This window comes from Coprinopsis cinerea, assembly GCF_000182895.1.
Source record: "Coprinopsis cinerea okayama7#130 chromosome 1 map unlocalized cont3.1, whole genome shotgun sequence".
Lineage (NCBI taxonomy): Eukaryota > Fungi > Basidiomycota > Agaricomycetes > Agaricales > Psathyrellaceae > Coprinopsis > Coprinopsis cinerea.
The window spans coordinates 3,310,992-3,325,969 of record NW_003307544.1 but is presented as its reverse complement, the minus strand read 5'-3'; the positions used below and the strand labels follow the sequence as shown (position 1 = coordinate 3,325,969).

At 52.4% G+C, this 14,978-nt stretch overlaps 4 protein-coding genes across 4 annotated transcripts; 2 read left to right on the top strand and 2 right to left on the bottom strand.

Annotated features, from left to right (window-relative positions):
- Positions 1–269: 269 nt before the first annotated feature.
- CC1G_00590 (hypothetical protein) lies at positions 270–1,348 on the top strand (the record flags this gene model as incomplete). Its single annotated transcript, XM_001829359.1, has 3 exons — positions 270–779; positions 830–1,194; positions 1,246–1,348. The coding sequence occupies 3 exons, from the start codon at positions 270–272 to the stop codon at positions 1,346–1,348; spliced, it is 978 nt and encodes a 325-aa protein (XP_001829411.1).
- A 1,032-nt stretch (positions 1,349–2,380) lies between these two features.
- Positions 2,381–2,824, top strand: CC1G_13747 (hypothetical protein; the record flags this gene model as incomplete). The annotated part of the gene is made up of 1 exon (XM_002912169.1): positions 2,381–2,824. The coding sequence occupies one exon, from the start codon at positions 2,381–2,383 to the stop codon at positions 2,822–2,824; it is 444 nt and encodes a 147-aa protein (XP_002912215.1).
- Positions 2,825–3,698: 874 nt separating this feature from the next.
- CC1G_00588 (GTPase activating protein) lies at positions 3,699–6,579 on the bottom strand (the record flags this gene model as incomplete). The annotated part of the gene is made up of 3 exons (XM_001829357.2): positions 3,699–3,901; positions 3,960–4,384; positions 4,484–6,579. 3 exons carry the CDS (start codon positions 6,577–6,579, stop codon positions 3,699–3,701), a joined length of 2,724 nt encoding a protein of 907 aa, XP_001829409.2.
- A 3,900-nt stretch (positions 6,580–10,479) lies between these two features.
- CC1G_00587 (hypothetical protein) lies at positions 10,480–14,934 on the bottom strand (the record flags this gene model as incomplete). Its single annotated transcript, XM_001829356.2, has 16 exons — positions 10,480–10,602; positions 10,662–10,838; positions 10,897–10,952; positions 11,284–11,545; positions 11,607–11,879; positions 11,939–12,252; positions 12,465–12,685; positions 12,811–12,973; positions 13,036–13,297; positions 13,365–13,463; positions 13,523–13,831; positions 13,881–14,105; positions 14,159–14,380; positions 14,435–14,506; positions 14,557–14,639; positions 14,829–14,934. 16 exons carry the CDS (start codon positions 14,932–14,934, stop codon positions 10,480–10,482), a joined length of 2,967 nt encoding a protein of 988 aa, XP_001829408.2.
- Positions 14,935–14,978: the final 44 nt, after the last annotated feature.

Genomic DNA, 14,978 nt, shown 5'->3' with positions numbered 1-14,978 from the left:
GTGTATACGCAGGGCGCTCCGTCCGGCAGATGTGCCTTGAAGGAGTTTCGAAACGAGCCTTTTCGACGATAAGCGCGGAGCTCTGAGCAGTACTTACGAGTCTGGGCGCATGTTCCAGCTGCGTTCTCCAACGAGGCTCAGAAGTCCAGAGACTCAGCATTCAGGGTTGACTGAGGGACGTACGAGCGCTGTACAATTCAAAGTCCGACATATATAGCTTCCGGACCAGTTACAGCGCATCAGGTTAGGCCTCGATCGACTCGACCAGCATGGACAGCCTTCCTGAAGAGCTCCTTCACAGGATAATCGGAGACTGCCTGTTCACAGGTTATGCTCCTCTCGTCTATCGTGCCTTGTGGCCCCTTCAAATGCGCCGGAAGGAGGGCATCCGGTACTCGTTGGTGTGCAAGCGCTGGCACCGCATCGCTCTTCCCATACTTCTCGAGACAACCCTTGTCGACTCGCAACGCGAGGCCAACAGACTAGCAACATTGTTCAACTACGACAAAACGCTGGGGAAACGTGTCAAAAAGCTCCGGTTTGAAGGGGGTTATGGCCAGGCAGCATTCAAGATACTGCAAGCTGTCCCAAACCTGACGCACATCTGCGTTTCACTTAGTATTACATCCAAGGACAGTGTCAAGGGTCTTTGCAAAGGACTCAGGATCATCAATCCAGCGTTTGTGGCCCTGCGAGATCCAAATGTGCAAGCAAACAAGCAAGTACGAGAACTTGTCAGCGTTCTCATCGAATGCATGACCGTTACTTGGTCCAATATGGTCAGTTCACCGCATCCCTCATGCCTGCAAAAGGCTAACAACCGACTTAGACCTCGTATGATCACGCTTACGAGGAGCGCGATTGGAAAGGCGAGAAAGAGGGACCTGAAACTCGCGCACGCCGGCAACGGGCGATTGACCTGGCGGACGCCATTTCCCGCGTGCCCAATTTACACACCATCTGGGTACCGGCAGGTTATACAACTCACGTATCGTACAGTATGGTACTCAGTGCCGCGAGGAACCCTGCAGTTAAGAAAGTGTACAGTTGGACGGTCTGGCATTTGCACCCGTATTTTGCACAAGGATTCATGGAGGCCTTGGATAGCCACCCTCGACTGCGCGAAATGATCCATTTCCAGCTCCCGGGCCCCTGGGCCCACCCAACGTTCGCGCCCATTGGCGACAGGACCATGTGAGTTACTCCTTGCTCCTTCACCTATCATTGTACTCACCCCCGCATCAGGGACGAATTGCTGGAAACTTTTACTTTCTATGGTCCCTTTCACCCTTCCGCACTATGGACAATTCCCCGACAGGTGACACATTACTTTAGAAGGCATTGGTAGTACCCGTACTTAATGAGAGGGATCGAGCGACTCGTTTGTCGTGTCTAGCCTGTACTGACGCTGGTATAATGACTGCCGATTGCGCATGACATGCTATTGCCAGCCCAGTTGAACTCGTGGAAGTGACATGATAATACTCGAATACGAGCCTGATCGATCTCGATGCAGTGAGGGCGTGCACGATCTATGTTCTACACATGGCACACTAAGGTGTCTTGATTCATCTATCTTTGAGGGTGTTGGAGTTGCTGCTTAGCGCAAGCGCACACGAGAAGGGGAAGTGATAATTTCTTGGTTCCCTGCTCCTGCGAAATTTTTCATTCGCTTTACACCGATTTCTGGGGGTTCCACCTCTACCTGGGGCTTCAAAGGGTCAGCCCTTAGGCCTTAGGCCTCGAGGACCGTGCATGTACTGTGGGTCCCCGTTCAGGTGATGTCTCGAATCTGCTTTCGATCTCAGAAGGATTGGTAACCGGTGCCATATGACAGGGAACCAAGGGCTGCCAAGGTACTTTACCGAGTATAAAGCAAGGTGGATAACGAATGTAGCCAACATAGATCATACCCCACCCCCTTCATTTTGCTCGTTCTTTCATTCTGGTCGGCAGCAGGTTAGTGTTCAGGTCCACATCGAATCCGAGCGCATATTATCTTAACCATCAACACTTTCGAATTCTCAGATGTGCACCACCGAGGTCAAGGAATTTAGAGACTGCGCCAGTAGGCCCAAGCACAAATACCGTTTGAATACCCCCTGCAAGTTCGCATTTCTCCATGGACTTCCTTGCCCTTATGATCCCCAAGTAGAGTCCTGGCCTGAGCCGCAAAGATCAGCCCAGGCTCGCTGCTCTCTTCCGTGTTTCTTCTGTGTGGGGGCCTACATAACCGTCGAACGTACTCCCAACCATCCGCAGCCTTTCGTACAGGATGCACATCCTCTCCCTTGGCCTGCGGCCGGATATGTGGAGGGCGTCTTCCCTCCGCGTCCACTGCCAAATGGCTACGAGCCTGTAGACGCCGCTCAGTACAACAATGGCATCCCTGGAGAACCAGCGCCCTGGCGGTCCGGAATTCCCATCCCGCCTCACGGCCCACCACCTCACGCCCCGCCGCCTCACGTCCCACCGCCTCACGTCCCACCGCCTCAAGTCCAACAACCTGAGTTGCAGCCTCCTCAGCCTCCTCAGGCCCCACTGCATCCGGGACACAACCATGGTCAACACGGGCACCACTACGACCATCACGGACACCACCAAGGCCAGCACGGGCACCACTACGACCATCACGGACACCACCAAGGAGGGCAGCACGGGCACCACTACGACCATCACGGACACCACTACGACCATCACGGACACCACCAAGGCCAGCACGGGCACCACCAAGGCCAACACGGACACCATGGCCAGCTCGGATACGCTCACGATCAGCCTGAGTACCACGATGACCAGTTTGGACAACATTACAACCCCCTAGGTCTGTAGACTGCCCACGCTCGGCACTCCCTACCCATCGATCCTTATTTAACATCCCTCGCTTTCGTTGCTCCTTGCTTTCGTTGTTTTGCTATCGCGATTATCACTTTCATCGCTTCCCACGCTTTCCTTAGTTAGAACCACAGACACTCGTTACTCCACCCACTCTCGTGTATCCAACTTTCGCCGCTCGTTTAGTCCACCATGAATATATTTATTAAATAAGCCCAAAAGTCGACGTTTTTTTGAGAGCGAGCATTCAGACCCAGGTGCAGTACGGCCAAGAGTCTAATGGCCATAGAAAATGTGGAACGTTCAGCTGTTACAGTTGCTGTGCGTCCAGTGGCTCGTTGGTTCAAGTTCAACATTGAGCCGCGAGGCCCTCAACCATTTTTGAAATCCGACTCGGGGATGCGCACTGGGCGGCGACCAACACGAGCGCCCAGGGCCCATTAACCATTTCCTCAAGGATCACATTAGCCTTTCCCGCGAACCAAACGCAATTGTCCAGACTTCAAAAAGCGACAAAGAATATAATATATAATATACCCTACGCTATACCAATGTTTTTGAACGATCCAAGAGTCATAACGAGAAATGCGAATGGCAGGTAAAAAAAAGATGATGCTAGGTAATAATGATACACTGGGGTCTTGCCGTTTCATCGTGCAGGAGGGAGATGGGAGAGAAGAAGAAAATGAATACTATGCCTAAGCGTGGATAGAGTAGTAGGAGAAGAGGATGGCGTGAGATGAAAGTAGAGCCGTTAACCGTGATGAGGATGAGAAGAGATGGGACATGAACGTGATCAAGGAGAGAGAAAAGGGGATTAAATTACGCAAAGGGAAACAAACATCACCATGGAGGGTCAAGGCTTAAAGTAACGCCTCGACCTCCTTCCCACTCTCAACCAACACCTTCCACTCCTTCCTCCACTGATTCATACTCCCTCTGATTTTCCGATCACACAGCATCTTCTCAATCCAGCCCATGAACACGTCTTCATCCTCCGGCACAAAGAACGAAGACAACAAGGAAAGGATAGTTTCGAAATTGGCATGCGGCGAGGTGATTTGGTCTATCAAACGAGGCAACCAAATTAGTCCAGAGACAGAATAAGAGAGACGACAACGCACCTTTATAAACCCACAAAACGCCAACCGCAACAGCCACAAAGACATCCATCCCCTCCAACCAAAACACATCCCAAAGCCTCAATTGCATCTGAAACGGCACGCTATTCGCAAACATCGTGATATACCACTTGGTCGCATAACTCGTGCCGCCAATCGTATTCCGCTTGAAACTCTCGTACACAGCGGGCATGTAGGTTTTGGTGAGCTGTTCCTGGACGTAGATCGCTTCCAATAGACCGGGGAATCCGGGAGAGAAGATGGTGTGCATGTTGTAGGAGGTGTGGAGGCGGAGAAGACAGGTGTAGGAGAGGGAGGGCGGGAGGTAGGAGAGCAGGGTGGCGGCGAGGGGCCCCATGCCTTGGACGTAGCCGCACACGGGGCAGGTAAGCGAGAATGCATGGAGGACGTGGAAGAGGGAGCGTTGGCTGTATCCACCCAACAGAAACGAAGCGCGGGAAGAGAGAGAAGAACAAAAAGAGTACCAATGAGTCAACCACACAAGTTGAGACAGACAAACCACTCACCCAGCGCCATACCGCGTCTTGAACAGAATATTCCCACTAACCGTCCTCGGCACATCCAAGTCGATTTGGACATCATACGTCGAAGGACGTTCGATACCCTCCCTGTACTCCCTCGCAGACCTCTCAACCTGTCTCACGCCCGCACTCGCAGCATCAGGACTGGCAGTCAACCTGACAATCGTCTCCGTATCCACCTCCTGCCACGGCCGATTCGGGTTCCCGTTCCCATCATACCCGCCACCTTCCACATCCCCGCCATGTCCAGCAACGTACGCGCACATCAAGACCTCCCAAACCGCCGCTCTCCAACGATCCGGAACGCCTTTGTACACCCTCCGTCGCAGTTTACTCGTTTTTGAAGGTCGGACTCGCCACGCTTGCACATTCCCTCCCTCATCCCGCTGATGAGGAACCAACATACGATTCCACTTTTCTATCCGATCGTTTTCTTTCGGGTTCGTCTGCGGAGGGGGAATAGACTGTAACGTCTTCAAAGGGGGCGGAGAAGTTGAATTCGATGGAGGCGAGGACGGCGCACCAGCACCAGATGATAGGGGTTTCAAAAGCGGAACCGAAGGTAAAAGGATCAACCTCTCATGTGAAGTAACGCTCATAAACCCATAGCGATCCACACTCTGCAGCACCCTAATCTCCTCCGGTTCCAGCTCGCGTTTCTTCTCATTCTCATCGGCAATCGCTTCGTCCGCCAAAACTTGGCTTTTGGTTCGATGCGGAGGTTGATGGCCATTGGAATCAGGGGAGGTCGCGGAAGTGTCGGGGCTATGTGAGAGGGAGGTGGAGGCATTAGGCGAAGGAGTGGCGACCGAAGATCCAACACGTGTTCTAGCAGCTCGTGTCCTCTCTACACCTTCATCAAACCCGTCACCCTTGACTCCATACACCTCCAGTTGAGCGTAGGTACTCCGTACATGGAACGCATCGGGCTCTTCACCGGCAGACGGCACAAGTGACGGCCTCAACGAAGGGTTCAACGACACAGTCGACGGTTTCGCTCGGATGCTATGGCCAGGAGGCGAAGACATATGGCCATGGCGGTGAACAGAAGACGACGTTCGCGGGGTTGATGTTTGGGCAGCACTCGCAGACGCCGAACTCGCACGTGGCGGGGACGACACAGGTTTCATGGAAGATGGGGGTGGGGGTGGCGGCGGTGGGGATGCATCAGGACCAGCACCACTTCCACTCGTCACACTACCTCTAATCCCCAACCCGACACCATCACCTCCCACACTCCGATCACCCCCAGTAGCCCCACCGCTTACAGCTAGCAGATGCAACTGAAGCGCCCGGTTACCGACACTATGGCGGGGCTGGGCCTGGTCAGACGACGGTGGTGATCCACCGGCTCCGGCTCTGCCATTAGCACCGATACCCAACAGCGAGGGAGTCCTCGGCAACTCCTTGTCACCATTACGACTCCCAATGCTCCCATCCCTCAACAAACTCGGCCGAGGTTCGAATCCACTCGCGGTACTACCGCCATACTCGGCTTGACTTTGGTAATACCCGTTCGATAGCGAGGGCTGGTATTGAGACTGAGAAGCACCGGTGGAGGTACTCGAGTACTGCGAAGGCGGGTATTGGTGGGAGGTATTGGAATGTTGGTAGGCATTAGAATGGGATTGGTTCGAAGGCGCAAGCGAAACCGAGTATTGATGCGACTGTTGCGAAATGTCGAGTGAATGGGTCTGACTGGTCGTACTCCCACTTTCCTCCCTCGAGTGGTTACTGGTACTCTGACTGGTGGAAATACCAATGGGTGAAGGAGCAGGTGAAGCCGTCTTCTGCTGTTGTTGGGAATGATACGAAGACTGTCCAGAGGGTGCGTGTTGACGCAGCGAAACCCTAGAAGGCGGGCGACTCGGCGGCGAACTCAACATATTCGGGTTTAGAGTAGACGACGGGGTCTGGCTCCTCGAGGGACTTCTCGAGTCGATGGCCGGGGCATTATGCCCAGGATTGGCATTCCTCGACGGACTCCTGGACTGAACCGGTGACGGAGCCACGTATCCATTCGCACCCGGTCGCACAGGCGTCCCGCTCCTCGAAGAAACCGGCGAACTTCTAGACGACATCCTCGAATGCTGAGGCGTGTTAAACGCCGAAGGTGGAGCACTGGCGGCTGACACCCCTCCCTGGTGCTGATAACCCTGGTGAGGGTGCTGGTGAGGCGACTGCTGGTGGTGTTGCGAATGATGCGACTGTTGAGAACCATTCGAATAAGGCGACGGCGACCTCCTTTGGTGGGGCGGTTGGTACGTCCCCTGCTTCCTCGGCGTAGACGGCAACCCATTCATGTACTGAGAATGATGTAGATTCTGGTTCTGGTTGTTCTGATGGAGATACGAAGCTCGCGCTAGTATCATCATCTCTTCCTCAGTCCTCGCTGCACCTTCGACTCCTGCAGGAGTTGAGCCTGATGTATGCCCCTGACTCTGTTGATGCTTATCCCCGTTGGCCAACGGATTCGAAGAAAGGCTGTGGTTGCCAGGGGTGAAACGAGTACCACCTATATCACCTCGGTCCTGGCTGCCTTCACTCGGAACCCTCGCAGCTCCGTCGAGGGTGTATAAAGGTGAGGGTGTTCGTGCGGATAAAGACGGGTGGGATTGGTGCGGTGGCGGAGGAGTTGGAGAAGGGCGGGCCCAAGGGGATGGTTGAGGTTCAACACTGGTTAATGGAGTAGCATAGACCGAATGGGAGCCATTGGAATCCGCTGTTAACGGTTGCTGCTGTGATAACGGAGGGTTGGCGCGGTCAGGATCAAAATGGCTATTAGCATTCGAGTCGCCCAAGTCGAGTGTCAGCCTTGGTTGGGAAGTCTGCGGTGGGGGGTTGACTAGAATGGAAAGACGTAGGTTAGCCATCAACATTATCGATAGCTAACTGAAACGCACCTTTACGCCCATAATCCTCTGGAACATTCAGCGTCGTACCCAGCTGAAATGAAAGCCGTGCTTGAGTAGAAGTCGTCCATCCATCGTCACCGTTCGGCTGACTGAACGAACTCGGTGGAGGTTTCGCGTTTCCATTCATCCTCTTCACAGCTTCCATCCCCTCTCCCTCCTTATCCGACAGCGAACTACTAGGGGAAGGCATGACAGCGGTCGTCACCCCTGTATCAAAATATGCCAACTCGGAAGAATAGTCGGTGCGGTGCTGGCTATTGATAGCAATGGGCATACTGGAATTCGAATTGTGGGAGTAATGCGAATAATCCGACGCTGAAGTTGCTGTAGAGGGGTTTGGGACGTGCCCCTGGGTTGCTGGAACTGCAGAGTCGCGATTCACAGCCAAAGTCGAGGAGTCGGATGGCTCGGGGATATCGAATTCAATGTTTAACGGCGACCCACTCGCAGCGGTAGAGAAAGAGCCAGGACGATGTTCCCCAGTGCCGTCGTCGACTACGATGGTCGAATGGACGTGTGTGGAGGGTAGCCTGAAGCGAACGTCTTTGGTACGTGTCGTGCTGCGACCTAGGAGGCCTCCACTGCCCGTCGGTGCCGTTACCGCTGAATTCGCGTTTGAGGACGAGTCTGGGACTTGTGGTGGTGGAAAGGCAAAAGAATTCAACTGGTCCTTCGTTAAACGATGACTTCGCGGCGGTGTCCAAGTGCCATCGACGTCGGAAGAGTTAACTTGGAGCGACGGCGGACTGTTCTTGCAGCTGTTGTCGAGAGGATCAACTTCGAATGAACGACGTGGAGGCTGTCAAAACCGCAAAACCATCAGTCAAGTAACGGACGGCAAAGAGAGAGACAACTATTGATAGTTACTCCGAGGAGCACCCTTGAAGGAAAGGGACAAGCACAGCATAGACGGTGACACTTACCATCTCCGGCACAGCGTCCCCATTCTCTGACCCTTCACGAATGCTGACACCGTACATCGAATAAATCGAGAACAGCGCAGTTTCCGATGTCGAGGTGCCACTTGCAACGCTGGTAGCACTCGCTGAGCTGATTCGATTGGGACTCTTGTGCTTTCCTTCACCGGACATCCTCCCGCTGTCCCCACACCCATGCTGCGGCGGTGAACTCTGGCCATATATCCGCTCTCGTCCCTTGGGCGTTCTAGGGGTCGGACTCGTGGTAGGTTCTTCTTCAAACCCGTCGCTCTTGATCGGCGTAGCAGGGAGGACATGGTGCACAAACGTCGGATGCGATCCGCCACCTATACTCCTAGGTGAATTCGGTGTATGCGGACTCGCAGGGGGGACGTGGAGACCACTTGAGGATCGTGGAGGCGTCGATGTCGATGTCAAGTAGTGGTTATGGTTGTGAGCTGGTGATGATGAGAACGGCGATGATGTCGAAGGGTTATTGGCGTTGGCGTTGGCGTCGGCGTATTCGGTTCTCCTCGGCGTCGAAGGCAAGTATACGTCGCCATCTTGAAGCATACTAGCCTATCCTGTGCCCTTCTAGAAACGAAATCGACAAGGGGGTAGTGTAAGAAACACAAAGTTCCACGTAAAGCTTTGACGTCCAACGTCTAGCCAAACGCTAGGAAGAAGAATAAACGACTTGTTCCCCTAAAATATAACAAGAGTGAACCGTATGGATCACACGTCGTGGTATCACCGTGTTCCGCACGGTGCGGTACGGGAAAGAAAAGGAGTCTGTAGTTGTATGTTGTGTAGAGGCTTCTATCACCGCTATGAGCGCGGCACCATGAATGAGCCCTTCGGAAGGAAACGAAAACGAGGGAAGCAATTCCACGGAAACAAAAAAGTGGACGGGAAATCGGAACGAACGTGCTATGGCTATGGTTTTAAACCCAGAAACCAGAGAACCGAGAAAGAAAAGAGCGAGCGAGCGAGCTGCGTGTGGATATTGGATAGAGTTGTAGGTGGATAATAGACAGCGAACAAAGCTGAAGAGACGACAATGAGATGACGAGAAACACAAACCTCCCGAGTTGTGCTCCCGCTCTCACTCTTGCCAACACAGATCAGACGGCCGTCTCTCCAAGAATAGCCTAAGCCGACCCCAAGCCCATCTTCGGCTGTGGAACAAACCAATCACCTCGCTCAAAATTTGCTTGCGAAATGAAAACAGGTCCATTTGGGTTTGTTCACCGGTGCGTTTTGATTCCCCGAACGTTCCTGGCGACAACACGGGTGGAAATTCCATCGGTGTAACTATGAATCCATGGGTTCTGTTCCTCCTGGTACCTCTCCAACCTCGAGTGACTGTGGGACCTGATTCCACACACCTCTCCCGAAGAAATTTCACCTTGGCCTCGTTACGAAATCCACTGCAATGTGGCAAGCCTAGACTCTCGAAACAGATCTACACTTTCAGCATTTTACGACGATTTGTAGGTCCATTTCCCCGATTCCCGAGCCCGCACGTTGCTCCTCGCCTCGCCTCTAAATAAACTCAGCGGCACCTGGACAACCCTGAACGCGGAGCAGATTCATTCACGTCGGCAAAGAGTGTCCGAACGACCGAAGTTGTGTTATCGGACGACCTCGTGCATATCGAGGACGTGTTCGTAGGTTAATCATCGCTTCGTCCCCGGGGTTTGCATACTGGCGAAGAAACACCAAGTCAAAGATCTTAGCAAAGATCCATCTATCATTCCTCCACTCAAACTTGAAGCGCGAGATCCTCCATGCACGGAACACAATCGCAGTAGGACCTTCGCAAATACCGGAGACTTCATAGGCCTCAATGTCAAAGCCCGAGTCCGGCGAAACGCCATTGCGAATGGGCGACGCGAAGACGGAGAGAGGATGCATCGAAGACGCGTCGCGTCGCGTGCGACTCCAGTCCACCACACCGCGGGGAAACCTCCGATTCACTCGGGGGTCCAGTCCCGTGTTTACTCCCCCTCCAATATCCAATGACAAGTGCATGAAAAGATTCAAACCAGATTGAAAAAAACACCAAGTACGTAGAAAAAAACACCTTGAATATTCTTCGAGCAGATTGTTTCTCGTCTACTTGAATGGAGAATAGGGGTGATGACCTCTAAGCGCTCGCCAAAACCCTCTGAACGACCAAAGTCTCCTCCGCATTCAGCTGGTCCACGAGTGGGTTGAACACAGCAGGATGCTGAGCCGCGAATTCCTTGATGAAACCGCGTAGATGGGCCTATAGACATATTCATCAGTGTTCTTTCGACGGATTAACGAAAAACATGAAGCACCCACCTGCATGTCCATAGTAGAAACAGGATCCTCCTTCAAATCCTCATCATCGTCGCCCCCATCGAACGCCTCGTCATTATCGAAGGCCATGCCTTTCGGTCCCAACATATCACTCAAGAACGCAAACTCATCCTGCTTGAAACCTTGATGGAGTTTCTCTTCCTCCGTCCAATCCTCGTCCTAGACAATGATGCATTCGTCAGTCTATTTTCGTTATCCCAGGTGGGGTTAGACGCACCCCATCTTCCCTATCAAATTCAAACGCTCCTCCAGCACCGGTAAGTGTAGCAGACTCTCCACCAGAGTGCAAGTAGTTAATAATTATCTGAGCACTTGGTCCGGGAACGGGATCGTACTCCTCTCATGGGGAGCTACAAAAAAAATCGGCCGAAGCAAAAAAGACAAATTGGTCAGCAAATCCAAACTCGAAGGAATAAACCAGCCTACTATTCTTCGTGCGCGAACGGGTCATGATGACTATAAAAAGCACCACCACCGCAACACACAGCATATATCAACAAAAGCGAAACGCAAAGCGGATTGAAGGAATGAAAAAAGACAAGGTCATCACAACCCGCACATTGACACTACAGCCATACCACTCGAAGAGGAAAAGAAAACTCACCGTTCTTAGTCTCCGGCTTTAAGATCATATCACCCTTGACCACCAAGTTCCTAACACTAGGCCTCTCGGAGAGGAAGAGTTGCACCAATCCCAGAGTGCTGATACGACTGGGCCAGTACCCCTGGAACGTCTCGGCGTTCTCGCACCATGTGTTAACGAGGACGTCTAAGCCCGATCGACCTTCGATATTCAAAGACTCGACGAGATCCAACACGGTATCGCGCTGGTTGTTGATAAGGAAGGCGAAGGGAACGACCAGACTCTGTCATGCGGGAAGGTCACGTCAGGAAAACAGCCGAGAGTAAGGAAGGAGATCTACCAACCTGAGTGAAACTAGCAGTCTTGGCAGTCAACATCGACTTCAACATTGCCTCCAGCAACTGCGGGAGGACAGGTAGCACTTTCTCGCCAGTCTTCCTGAACAAGTGGATGATGAGTTCACCGATAGCCAGTCCACCGGATTCGTCTTGGTTTTGGAGGAGCTTGGCGACGAGCGCGAGGACGTGGTCGAGGCCGTTACGACCAGAACCGTCTTGCCAGCCGACAAGTTGGTTGACATCCTTGCGAACGATAAGCTTGAGGCATTGGACACCATTCTGTCAAATCGCTCGTGGTGAGTATACCGCCGAAGGAGAGATACAAGCGGAAAGGGCACCTGCAAAACGTCCCTATCCTCCGCGACTTCCAGACAAGAAAAGAGATTTGGTGCAAGGAGCGCAAAGAATCCATCTCCAAGCCCACTCTCAGGACTTCCCCTCACCAAGCTGGCAACGAAATCAATCGCAGACCCAGCAATCCATGAACCCTCCGTGGTACTATCAGACCCAGCAGGGGTAGCATTGTTGGATCGGCCGATTGCGTCCACCAAGATAGGAAGTGCTTGCTTGACGACAGTTTCGTAGAGGCCCGGACTAGAAGAGGAAGCGAGTGCTTGGAGAATGTCGGTCAAGATTGAGATAAAGATAGGATCTGTTCATGTGAAGTCCATCCCATATGACGAGTAACGGGCCAGGAGTGGGAACGACGAAAGCGAAACGAGAGGTCGAGTTTCCGAATGTAGAGTGGAAAGGTTCAGCCGAAATTAAACGAGGAAGAGAACCAAGCGGCCCGATAAGATAACCCAAGAAGATAACAATCAGCAAAACATACTTGACATCACAGTAGAACGGATTTAATCTTACCTCTGTTATTTTTGTGCCAGACCTCCAAAGAAGCAACGACCAGGGCGCTGGCCAGGTCAGGGGTAAGCCATTTTCCATCATCGATGTCAAGCACCACCGAAAGCGTTTCAAGAACCAAGGAAAGCGTGTCTTCGGAAGTGACTGCCAAGAAGGGACCAAGATCTTTCGCTATTCTCGGTGCGTATGGCACAAGGATCGATTCTTCACCGCCTTGACAGAAGCTGAGTGTGATAATGAAAAGAGGGGTTGTGTTGTAGTACGTCGATCATGAGATCAAATAGAACGTGGGTGCAAGGAAGAAACGTTTTGGTTAGAATTAATTGTCGGTTTGTGGCAAAACACTTACTTGTGGACAGCTTTGACAGCAGACACCTTGACCGGAATGCTGGCGTTTTCGGACTCGATGACTTGAACGGCAGCATCAAGATATTGGACAGCAGATTGAGCGGGAAGGAGTTTGGAGAATTGGCTGGCAAATACGAAAGCACGGCCTTGAAGGAATGGCTTGTCTGCGGGTGACAGGAGTCGTATCAATAACGAGGTCCGTAATGAATGGCAGCACAAAACCCACCAGGAGTGGTAAGGATGAAAGGTACGACGTTCACGAGAAGGTAATCAAGGTCGATAGGCTTCTCCCGACCAGAGTCTTGCTCGTCTTCGATAACCTCAAGGATGGATTCCGCTTGCGAGCCAACCGCCGCCAAAGCGGCCTCAAGGGGCCTCCACCATTCCGAGTTTCCAGTTTCCTTGGCTTGTTGGGAAGCTGTGACAACTTGATGAAGGACGGTTTGGAAGGTTTTGGTGGTGTTGACTGCCTCACGGTCAATCAAAACCTAATAGGGAGGGATGACATGATCAATAACAGCAAAGGGTGCAATCGATCGGACAAGCTTCACGAACACTCAGCAAGTCAAAGCCTGCTACCCGCACACCATACTGGAAAGTTTCGTCATCTTCTTGAGCGACAAACGCGTTGGCATTGTTGGCCCAGGTTTCCTCCTAAACCGACAGGGTTAATCTGTTCCGCAACTCTGGCGGAAAGGATAAGTTTGACTTACGTCTTCGTCGGTCACTTGCGAAAGGTTAAATACTGCGGAAACGAGCAGAGAAAGGTTGTCCCCAGTGAACCAGAGACGAGCCTTTCTGCCTCGCATGGCGGAAGAGATGAAATCCATGATCGGGCAAATGAGTTGAGGAAGCTCGACGGATTCATCTTCAGAGGTCCGAGGGACAGAATCCGATGACGCTAGGTAGTAGTGGGCGAAAACAGGGTACAGTTTTTGCAGGTGGACGAGAGCATAAGAGAGCAAATCAGAGAGATGTGAAGCAAGAGCGGCAGGGAAAGAGATGTGGATTGTATCAAGGGCCTAGATTTGGCGTTAGCTTTATGAACGGCGCGAATCCTGACGAAATTACCTTGAAGATCTCAATGCGGACCAAAATGCTGTCCCAATTCGCGGCGCCAACCAAGCCTTGCAGATCATCGATGTTGAGCAATACCTTGAATGCTTCGAGCCACACAGGGAGGATCGAAGTGGTGGCTTCGTTGACTGCATCGGTATACTGGTCCTTGACCATGAATAAGGCTGTTACACATTGGCGGAAGACGGAGACGGTTCGAGCGCGTGTGGGTGCAGAGTGCTGTTCGATGTGTCCTGAGCGCAGATCTGTGGACCAAACGGGTTGGGACGCACCTCGGAAGAGCCCAAGATTGAGAGGAGGACAGGCAGGAGTTGGCGAAGAACGGGGAGGATTTGATCTTCAGTCAGGTCGGTTTGGACAAACTCGGTGAACACCTGCATCGCGCCATGAACGGGATCTGGAGAGCCGGCGGACAGGAGGGAGATGAGGTTTTGTAGCAAGTCGGGGTATTCATCGGGCCAGTCGCAGTTAGCGATAGATGAGAGGGAGTGTGCCTATACGGGCCATTGGTTTGAATAATAGTGATAGTTGGGGTGGAATGTACCCACACAGAGGGATCGAATTTTTCGGTTTGGATCAGAGAGACCTTGAAACAGAGCCTGACGTATTTGTGATTTAAGCTGGGAAGAAGAATGAGAAGGCAATAAATCAGAAATAAGATAGCGTCTACCTCGGGTTGGGGGGGATTTCCCTTGAAAGCTGGGAAGAATGGGGACCATCGCTCCTTGATGTACTTGCGGAGAGTAATGCAGGCTGAGTGGAGATGACCGCGTTTCTGTCAAGATCCTATAGGTTCGCTGGAAGAAGTGTATTCAGACTTATCTGTCTCAATGAAACGTCCGCATCCTGGGCCAACACGAGCTGCGATAACGCAAGGCCAGTTTCTGGAAGCACGCGGTTTTCATCGCGAAATCAGCAATTGCACCAGATAATTGGACTGACCTGGGGTGGCAAAGAGCTCTGCAAGCTTGAGCTCTGCAGAAATACGTGTATTCTTGTCTGGATTTAGTGTCGCTGTGAGGACCTGAGCGATCTGGGCAACGTCCATGGTGGATTTGAGAAAAGGCGCGAAGGGCTGGCTCGCTATCAAAA